We start from the raw sequence: 10,284 nt of genomic DNA, 5'->3' as shown, positions 1-10,284 counted from the left end.
CCCCCACATTTCAAAGGCTCATTTGCAGAAGCCCGTGGAGGAGGGTGGTTTAGTCCTCCCTGTCTTTCAACATCACTGCTGGGCCTGTAATGCCTGAGTTTTCTGGAATCAGTCTTCGGCTGGGGGCGGAGGGGAGTTCGGGCTTGCTCCCAGGTGGCCTTTGATTGAACGTTGTAATGCGGCATGACTTATTGGTGCCTCCTTTTCAGCAATTTAATTTTTTAAATCCCAATAAAATAACTATACAACAAAAAAAAAATCTCAACCCGCTAGGTTTGGGCTGGTGTAAAAACTATCAAACTGGTATGTCATAAATTGGACTGGTTCACTGACTTGTACCACTAGGTGTTGCACAAGTGCAACTTGTCTCAACCACTCAGACTGATGAGAGAACCCATAAGAATTTAGCAACTCTAGTCCATGTGGTGGTAGTAATGCACCTCTAACCCATGACTTTTTTACCTGCAGTGACAAAACCTCCTTGGTTTAGATACTTCTGAAAAATATTTTCTCATTCAAAGAACATAAAACGGTCACGACAAAACCGCTTGTTTATTACCTAGGACATATGGTCATAGTTTTTATAAATTATTATTAACTTCCCTCAACTTCATCAAATAGTTGCGTAAATGTGTCTCGTTGTACATGCATTTGCCATCTTATGGGCATAATGTGCAAAAAAAATATTCAAATTGATTGATCTGACAAACGGAAAAAATGATAAAGGCCTTCTGTGTGCGCTGTGTCGTTTGTTTGCTTTCCTCACCACTGTTTTCAAGCTGAACAGGATTGGCTGGTTAGCTGTCGCTTATTATATTGTCCCAAAAAAAAGGCTGTTGAGGGGCATTGAAGGCCGTTGCGTAGCGACAGCACGGGACACAACGCAAAAACTAGGGCGGCAGCCCAGCTTGGACCCACAGTTGCCTATGTGTGACAAGACCTTAATGCTAGACTTGAGCTCATTCACTGGTTGCACTTGTAAATGTAAATGGGTTTTTATATAGCGCTTCTAACAACAACTCAAAGCGCTTTTCCATAGTACAGGAGGCATTCACCATTCGTACCGTAGGTGCCACCTGCTCATCAAATAAACACACAAACACACATTTACTTTGATGGCGCAGCATCAGGGGCAACTTGGGGTTGAGTCTTTCCCAAAGACACTATGACTGGGGTCAAACCACCAACCTTCTAATTGGCAGGCAACCGCTCTACCACGGAACCACTACGGCCCCTCGCCCCCACTTCTTCAAGACTAAACTGAAAAGAGTCTTCCCTCCTTCCCTCGTTTCTGTCACCTGTGATAAATATATGTCAGCTGACAGAACTCCTAGGTGACTGTTCTGGTCCTGAGCTCAAGGGTTTTCAGGTCAACATTTTAATTTGTACAGTGTTGTGTATATAACAGACAACTGGCTCCTATTTGGGGTCTTTTCATAGAACACAGTTAATTGTCTTGGTAATAATTGTGATTAACAATATTATTGTTTCTTTCAGTCAACCTTTAAAAATACTTATTAGTCTTTTCTAACAAATTACTGTTTAAAATGAATACCAGGATACATATTATATTACTATTGTGGTAAAACATTTGTCTTCATCAATAAAAAAAAAAGCATCAATCATTAACCAAAAAGCAGACAGTGTTGAATTTCTCTGGCTTGAGGCAGTTTCAGTCCCGTTTGTTTGGAGTTACTATAACAACCGGTGACAGCTGCTGCTAGCACAGCTTTAGCTTAACAGCCCGACCTATAATCCCTTTATATAATTACAATTTGCCACATCTAAACCAAATCAACAATTACCATCAACAGTCATACTCCTTAGTACTTTGGCAAATGTTAGCTGACAAGTTCTTTACAGATTACATAAAGAAGAGCACAAATCCCCAGGGAACTACGCTAGCATAATGAATAGCGGCCATTTTGGCTACAGCATTCTACAACATTCTGGATCATCTCATCTAATAAATTGACATTATTTACATCACATCATTTCTTTTCTTTGAATTGAGTGAGTGCTGGCTGTTTTGATTTTTGTTCTTTGTTAAAAATTGCATAAATAGAAATGCTGAATGAAGAGACCTTGACGCATGCATTCTCCTTATTTTCCCAGGAGAGTCAAAAGCAGGAGTCAAATATACAGGAACCATTGAAGTTCCGAACCTTTCTGACGAGAACGACATGGAGGATCTTGATGTAAGTTTCACCAAAGAACTTGAGTGTAATGTTTCCAATGCACCGAGTGGTGTAGGATCGGTGTGATGATGCCCGTCCTGTGATCTTTGGCCAGATTTCTGTATCGTTGAATAAAGATGAACCTGAAACGCCACTGACCAACCTCATGAAGACAAAAGGGGCTGAGAAAATCCGCGAGGCCCTGGGAAGCTATGTTGGCTTCTTAAAAACTGGTGAGTACAACTAGTCTCCATCTCTCAGGCACCAATCAGCAATAATACCGGAAACAAAAGCATCAGTTCTCAGTCTCAAATTGATGGTCACGTCTTTTTGGTCATTACGGTGTTTACCTGTAATTTAAATGATTGGAAATTGCAATGTGGCCTTTCAACAAAGTCTTGATGGGTCATTTTTAAGATTTAGCATTTACAAAGATAAGCCTGTAAAGTATTTTAATGAGTTAAAAAGTGATCTGTGGAAAGTAACAGATACAAAAAAAAAAAAAACTACAGTGTCCCTTGGATTGTTATAAAAAAGCGTCTTGCGGGGCGTCCAGATCGCGGTTTTCTTTTTAGGAACTGACACAACAATTGAAATGGGCATTATTGTTGAACATGTAACTTTTCTAAAAATGTTGTCACTTTTTGAATCCTTAATATTTATCCAATGAAGAGTTCTAGAATTCAATTATTTTGTATATGTTTGGATTGGAATTCCTTTTTTTGTTTAGCTGTGTTTGGTGATGAAGAAGAGTTTGTGCTCTTTTGTTTTATTTTCTATTGCAGAGTTCACACAGGGAATGATCCTGCCTACAGCCAACGGTGTGGCCAAGGTGCCGTCCACATCGCAGTCCAAGGCCAAGCAGGACAAAACTCGGGTTTGTCACTAATACAAATCCTCTCCAGCCACCAGCTATTTGACATTTTCAAACAAAGCCCTTGTCCCCAAATTACCTTATTAACTGGAACCCAATTGTCAGTTATGAACTATCAGTGTTTCCCTGGCAGCAGGGATCTTCTCTCACCAGACGTGTGTTCTTGTTGTGTGGAACAGATTTCCTCCTCAGGGAGCACAACTGCTCCAGTCAACACCGGCGTCAAGATCCCCACCTGTAAGTTCAGCATCAAGGAGAAGTTCCTCACCTCGCCGCCGGAGCTCTACCGGGTCTTCCTCAACCAGGAGGTGAGCATCGCCGGTCTATCCTCTGGATCTGCAGCTAAAAGAACTCGCAAACAAATACACATTCAGGGTTTCTCCTGAACCAGAATGGGCCTTTGGGGGACACACATACTGTATCAAGAGTGGGTCCTCCCCCAGGAAATTTTAAGCGAAAGGCTTCATCAGGAAATTTAATTCTGATATATTCTGATACCAATTTATGGTGGAAACATCTGTATTTACCAAATTCAGGAGGCAGGGGACATGCCTCCTGGAAAAAAAAATACAAATTCATGTGGAATTTCACATCAGGGACCTGGGGCCCCGGTCAATTCAATTTTATTTATAGTATCAATTTATAACGAGTTATCTTGAGACACTTCAGAGATAGAGTAGGTCTAGACCACGCTCTATAAACTAAAAGACTCAACAATTCTAGTTCAGAGAGAAAGTATTTAGTGCAACAGTGGTGAGGAAAAACTGCTTTTAGGAAGAAACCTGGGACAGACCCAGGCTCTTGGTAGGCGGAGTCTGGCTGTGCCGGTGGGGGGGGTGATGAACCGTGACAATAACACACACAGTAAAACACAACGGAACAGTGACTAGAAATAGTTTAAACGCCGTCTAAAATTCCTCTATGCAGGAAGAACCCTGACATTGTTTAGGTCACATAGGTGTATGACTTCTTCCAATTAATATCTGAAGGGTTTTCTGTCCCTCTGCAGATGGTCCAGGCGTTCACGCACGCCCCAGCTTCAGTGGAAGGAGAGCGGGGGGGAAAGTTTCGCCTGCTAGAAGGAAATGTTTTCGGTGAATTCACAGAGCTGGTAAGATGGACATGGAAGATGGACATGGAACCCCTTTTTAAACCATAACACAATATGGACAAATATGAAGGTTTTTGTACATCATCATTTTGTTGTGCTCTATTCTTCCACATTACCTTCAAATGAAAAGAGTCCTCTCTCCAACAGGTACCTGATGAGAAAATAGTTATGAAGTGGAGGTATAACAACTGGCCCTGTGGTATGTTTGTTTATACATATTCATTTTTTTTAAATATTTAAAGTCACACAAATGTATGTGGCTGGCTGCCATAAGAAATACATTTGACTTAAATTATAAGTCCAGCCATTCAAACACACTTAACTTCCCCAAAGAAAACTGTAAATATATATCAGTTAGTAAAATGTAACTGGAAACCGCGCTAAAAATGTTGCCGATAACATTTACAGTTATTACGGACATTTATCGGCCCTCTAAGGGACTAAGTCTGAAGCATGGGCATATTTTGGTTATTATAAGAATGCTGAAGGACAGTTGACTGAAGATAGTTCTCCTGTCTGGAGAAAGGTTGTTGCTAAAGGCATTGAACACACTTTTAAAAATACCGCAATATTACCGAAGACTGATCATTTTGGTCACTAGAACCGTGAGGTTACACTTTCATACCGTTACATGTCTTTTTCCTTCATTTAACACAACTTAAAATCTGATTTAATAGACAATATAAGAACACTATCTTAATGTTCATTTGATATGCAATTTCATCATGCCTTTGTTATACAAGTTTATAATTTGAGAAAAGTAATGGGTATATTAATTTACAACTCTAAATCAACCGTCCATCTGTACCTCGGCAGATTACTGAATAACACATGTCTTAACCTGCAGTCATATTAACCCACGGCCCATTAATGGGAAATTGCAGAACAAAATGTATAATGAATTGTTACCTGTTTGGGTTTATTTACCAATAAGGTTTATGGCATAACGTTCTGTGCTGCGTCAGACTGACGGTAACGTGTGATTGTTGGTGCTCCACAGAGCATTACGCAACAATCACCATGACGTTCCTGGACCGGAACAGCGAGACGGAGCTGAAGGTGGAGTGTCGAGGCGTCCCGGACAACGAGGAGGAGCGGACGAAAGAGGGCTGGAAGAGATACTACTTTGAAGCTATTAAACAGACATTTGGCTACGGAGCGCGACTCTACTGAAGACGGTTCACTGTAGTTTGTGGTTTTCATCCGTTTTGACATTTTTAAACTTCTTGTTCTTCGATCTCTCTGGCACACGATGTCCCATAAAGTCTAGCACGAGTTCATGATAGAGACGATAAGTGGGGCCATTTGTCACCCGTCTGTGTAAATGTTATCATTTTTCATCATATTTAAATCTAGATTCCCCCCGGCAGTATTTGGGTCAGTTGTTCACAGGAGTGGAAATGGACTGTGCCTTTGGGACTCGGGAGGGAAAAGGATCTCATAAAGCAAAGAAGAGTCTATTGAACCACTAATGCAAATTGGCCTCCACTTCTATAAATATGTAATTAATGCAAGAGTTCAGACACATGTTGGCTTTTTGGTTATTTTAAAATTATTGCTTTGAAAAGGATTTTTTTTGTACTCGTTTGTTTTACTCTTCAAGTGTAACTGTAGTGAAGATGCATGTTTAATTTCAAACTGCCAGACCGAGGAATGACTACCGGATATGAACTGTACTCGTAAAGTCTGTCACTTAGAGCTAAGCAGTGATGTTCTCTCGTTGTTTAATTGAGACTCGATGCTCAGAACGAGCCCGCCGTCTGTCAGGAAGATGAGATCCGCTCGGACCATCAGCAGGAACCTCGGCGCGAGTGTTTGTTGAAATGAAAATGGATGTTTCAATTCCTCATGCAGCCAGCTAGCGTAGTAACTCGAGACGCTTTGCTAGATTTGGCTTCAAAATGTAGATTTTTCAGTAAAAGTTTTCAGAACAAAATGCATCTATTTATTCATTTTCATCCCTTCACCATGTAAAAAGATTAGTTTATTGGAATAAACCAATCCCTGTATGCTCTTGATTTGTTTGTATTGCTGTGAGCACGTCTTTGAACAGGAATTCACAGAAGCTGAAATTAAATTATTTATTTACAATTTGATTTCATATGCAATAGGTTTACTGTCTTTAAAACGTTGAACACTCCGAACAAGCCCTTAGTTTAGTTTGAATGGCAACCTGGGATTTAGTTCTCTATTACTATCAAAATTGTAAAAATTTGACCAGAGCCTTACATAACGTTCCTTTCAACTAATGAAGAAGACAAATGTAAAAGTCTGAAGCGATTTAAATTGCACATTTTAAGTTCATTATACTTACAGAGCATTCAAATACTGCTACAAAGGACATGGGCTTCTCTACAACATGTCTTCTTTTTTCAAAATGAAATTAAAAAAACTTTCAGCCAAAGGTCTAACATAACTTAAACACACAAATAAAATGTTTTTTTTTTATAATAATTGTGACCTGGACCAGCAAAGTTAAAATTAAGAGAAAAATGGAAAAAAAAAAAAAAAAAAAAAAAAGGTGCCATGATGAAATGATTTGCTGCAGTCAGGGCACAGCTCCGTCCTCCATTCACTCAAAGGCAGATGAAGAGCTCCGACTCCTGTCATAAAAAAACTCATAATTCACATCTTTTGCTTATTTGTCATCTACTCTTTCCTCAAACTTAATGTACACAAGAACATGGCCTTTCCTCTGGCTGCAAAGAACAAACCCCAGGTTAGGTGAGAATCTAAGAATAGGCTTGGTTATCTGGAGTGGAATGAACATTACAGCCTCATGGGGTCGCTATGGTAACATATCCTTTAAGCCTTGTTGGGTGAGATTGGGTACTGATGGGTGCTAAAAACAAGCTGAAGGTGGTGTTGTATCTACTGTAAGGAGATAAAAACAACCTGAATGGGAGTTGAGGTGTTGTCAGACGTAGACTACGTACCCCGGAGCTGGAGTCGTTGTCCAGGGAGTCGAGGCTCCGTCGAGGCGCCGCTTCAACCACGTCGGCCTTCTTCTTAACGGATACGTCGTGCCAGTTGGTCCTGAAAGATGTGACAACAAGTATCCTTTCAGTAATGAAACATTCTCTGATTCCAGCTCCTAACATCTGAGGATTGGCTGCCTTTTCACCTCCGCACACACCCGCGCGCGCACACACACACACACACACACACACACACACACACACACACACACACACAGTTCTTCCTGTGCAGGTGTAAAAAGCATACAGAGGATCACTGCTTTTTCGTTGTCATACATGAATGGTAATTTAATCTTTCTAAGTCTTGGACAAGCAATTCATAAACCAAGCATTTCTTTGACTGATTGTGAAATGAATCTATAGATTAATTGATAATAAACACAAACATTGCAGCCTTGATATAGATATACTGCAGCCGCAAGAGAAAAATTATTTTATTGGAACTGTACTTTTCTTTAATGCTTTTCAAAGTGCTGTTGAGCAATCTTCGGGTCTCTACCTGTACATCGGCCACATGCTCATCCCTCTTTTGTCCTTCTGGCTTGCCTTAGCTGCGGCTTGCTCCGCCCGGTCCCTGAGGAAGTGGAAGTGCTCCTCCGACTCGATGCACTGCTTCCTACGGAGAACACAACAGAATACAGTCACCGTCCTCTCTTCATACACTTCAGTAAAACATCTTTTAAATGGAAGAAAAATGGAAACAAATGGAAAAGTTATTACATTCACAAAAATGTGTCCAAACATGCTAAATGCATTTAGGGTTTGTAGTGTGTTCATGCTAACAACAAAGCCAAAGGTAAGGATATGCAGTATTAATTTGTTTCATTTTTCAAATCAAACGGTGGAAGATGGAAGAAAATACCCAAATGAGTGGTACATTTTGAGAAAGTCTTTGGTTTCTGGGAGTTGAAGTCACATTTCTTGAATACATATTGCCAAAAATCACTATACTATGAAGAGAAGTATGTACTGTGAAGTGTGAGTTTGGCATACAGTCAGTGAATGCATCGCAGCTGATTTAGTCTGGTTTCTTATCCCTACAGATACAGTATACTGACATATACTGCATATCTAATATCCAAAGGGGGGGAGGGGTGTCATCCCCCATCTCTCTCCCCCTTTCGTGTGTATCTGCTGTCACTTTAAAGGGAAAATCCCCCAAAAAATACAAAGCAGGAAGAAAAGAATCCTAATTTCTTCCTTAAAAAAAGATCCTTGTTTGGTACAGATCCTCGCTAAAAACTACACTATAATGATTATTTATTTTTTATTTGTTTCAATGAAAATAATAAAAAGAAAAAGTACCATTCCCTCCAATTATACGAATTATATTGCAATCACAATACCAGTCAACATAATCACAATTAGACATTTTCCTCTACTGTGACTCCTCCAGTCCTGTATAAAGCAAACAGGCTAAAGCTGTTGATGATATGAAATATGTCCCGATTAGGTGTCCAGCGTCATGGGGACTTCTACGCCTACGGCGTACTCACATGTGAGAGACGGACACGACGGCGCTGAGCTCCCCCCGAGTTATCACACAGATCTTGGTGAGCAGAGACTTGAGGAAGATTTCCAGCGCTCGAGCTGATCTCTGCAGTTCAGGACTTTCCAGACATGGACACCTGACCTTTTCTACACTGATAATAATACACAGTAATGGTAAGGCGAAACAGTGCATACTTTGAGATATCGGAGGGTATTAACACATGTTTAAATATAGGACTGAATGTTTGAAATATTTCAGTTCCATTGCCGATTACATGTCTGCGTTTCAGAACCTAAAACACTAAAAACAGGAAGAAAAAAAAGTCATTTCTCCGTGGTGGAAGAAGTTTTACTGCTGCAAAACAGATGAATGGAAGTGGAATTAACACACACACACACACACCCACACACACACATATACACAGTTATTCCTGTGCAGGTGTAAGAAGGATACAGATGATCACAGGAACCGCCATCGCAATCCTCCCCACCTCTGTGTCCTTCTGCATGATCTTTTTGATGCGACCCTGGGAGCAAAAACCACATTCAGAAGCATCCGGAGAAATGTAAACTGCTGCCTTCATATGCTCCTCGTTAACCTCTGCTCCCTAGAAATGGGTTGAAGTTGAAACGGCTGCTGTTTTATTAAATGCTTCAATTGTCACATCTATTCATTGTGGTAGCATGTGACCCCTATGATTGTACCCATCTCTATTTACGTCACACAAAATGAGTTATTCACCAAAATAATTTATACCTTAATCTGTTTATTATGCTGCTGGTCTATGTGGTTTTTTCTTTTTCTTTTTTTTTAAAGTTTTTTTTCTTTTTCTTATTTTGTTTTTTTAGGTTTTATTTATTTTATTAATTCATTTGTACACCAGAATTAGCCAAAAGGCTTTTTTTTTCATCCGTTGTCCCTGGACAGATCTTAAAATTGTGTCCCTAAAAAGCAACAACAATAAGAAGATTACAGTCAACAATACAAATATAAAAAGTATCAAAGGTTATGTTATGATATATATAAATATCCCGAGTTTAACCCGGGTATTATGAAAAATGACGGTGGACAGTCATAGATAATTCCTCAGGTTTCCGACAGTCCCTAAAGCAGCAGGTGTTCCCCAAGCTCCATGCTACATGAGCGCAGCTAACCGTTAGCTTATTTGATTTTTTCTTTACTTTTAAACTGTTTTAATTCACTAAAACAAAGCGTCTACTTACAGGAGGGAACCGTACATTATATTTTCTTTTCTGTCCGGGCATTTCACTCGCTTTAATCCGCGCGGTTCGTTCACATTTTTCATATTTTTATCGCAAACTGCCGCTGAGTCCATTTGTTTACCTTCAGCAGGAAAAAAAACAAAAAACAAAACAGACCTGACGTCGACCCTGCGTGACCCCGCTCATGACGTCATGACCTCGCACTTTCCATTTATAGTTCTTAAAAAATAATAATAATAATTTTAAAATCCACATCATATTTAAAGTTTGAAGAAAGGCCATTTTCTCTTGTATTTTAAATCTAATTTAAAATGAAATTTGAAATAAAATTTAAAATAAAATTTGAAATCTAATTCAAAATAAAATTTAAAATCTAATTCAAAATACAATTTGAAATCTAATTTAAAATTAAATTTGAAATCTAATTTA

General features: G+C 39.5%; 2 protein-coding genes and 1 long non-coding RNA gene across 3 annotated transcripts in view; 2 read left to right on the top strand and 1 right to left on the bottom strand.

Moving 5' to 3' along the window:
- The window catches only part of ahsa1b (AHA1, activator of heat shock protein ATPase homolog 1b), an 8,503-nt gene extending 2,330 nt beyond the window's left edge, over window positions 1-6,173 (top strand). Inside the window, exons 3-9 of the mRNA XM_032526402.1 lie at window positions 2,116-2,198; window positions 2,293-2,410; window positions 2,963-3,054; window positions 3,231-3,359; window positions 4,061-4,162; window positions 4,310-4,361; window positions 5,163-6,173. Coding sequence (XP_032382293.1) covers window positions 2,116-2,198; window positions 2,293-2,410; window positions 2,963-3,054; window positions 3,231-3,359; window positions 4,061-4,162; window positions 4,310-4,361; window positions 5,163-5,335 — 749 coding nt within the window. The 3' untranslated portion in view covers window positions 5,336-6,173. The remainder of the gene's footprint in view (window positions 1-2,115; window positions 2,199-2,292; window positions 2,411-2,962; window positions 3,055-3,230; window positions 3,360-4,060; window positions 4,163-4,309; window positions 4,362-5,162) is intronic.
- LOC116695881 (uncharacterized) overlaps window positions 1-10,284 on the top strand; it is a 24,092-nt gene that overhangs the window by 3,535 nt on the left and 10,273 nt on the right. The window contains exon 2 of the long non-coding RNA XR_004333575.1: window positions 6,420-6,425. This is a non-coding gene — a long non-coding RNA (uncharacterized LOC116695881). The remainder of the gene's footprint in view (window positions 1-6,419; window positions 6,426-10,284) is intronic.
- On the bottom strand, window positions 5,752-9,995 carry LOC116695880 (dr1-associated corepressor). Its single transcript, XM_032526403.1, has 6 exons — window positions 9,856-9,995; window positions 9,086-9,158; window positions 8,637-8,730; window positions 7,640-7,756; window positions 7,099-7,198; window positions 5,752-6,765 (listed from the first exon to the last, which is right to left on the bottom strand). The coding sequence occupies exons 1-6, from the start codon at window positions 9,895-9,897 to the stop codon at window positions 6,739-6,741; spliced, it is 453 nt and encodes a 150-aa protein (XP_032382294.1). The 5' UTR covers window positions 9,898-9,995; the 3' UTR covers window positions 5,752-6,738.

Source organism: Etheostoma spectabile, chromosome 9 (assembly GCF_008692095.1).
Source record: "Etheostoma spectabile isolate EspeVRDwgs_2016 chromosome 9, UIUC_Espe_1.0, whole genome shotgun sequence".
Lineage (NCBI taxonomy): Eukaryota > Metazoa > Chordata > Actinopteri > Perciformes > Percidae > Etheostoma > Etheostoma spectabile.
Note: the sequence above shows the minus strand (reverse complement) of the source record. Positions and strands in the feature narration are given on the sequence as shown.

What these genes read in the sequence shown, in the direction of transcription:
- LOC116695880 (XM_032526403.1), bottom strand. Translation starts at nt 9,897, where the DNA reads ATGCCCGGACAGAAAAGAAAATATAATGTACGGTTCCCTCCT. An exon ending in GGCGGTTCCTGTGATCATCT is followed by an intron (nt 8,731 to 9,085) that starts GTATCCTTCTTA and finishes TGCAGAGATCAG; the next exon opens with CTCGAGCGCTGGAAATCTTC. An exon ending in AGCATGTGGCCGATGTACAG is followed by an intron (nt 7,199 to 7,639) that starts GTAGAGACCCGA and finishes CACATCTTTCAG; the next exon opens with GACCAACTGGCACGACGTAT.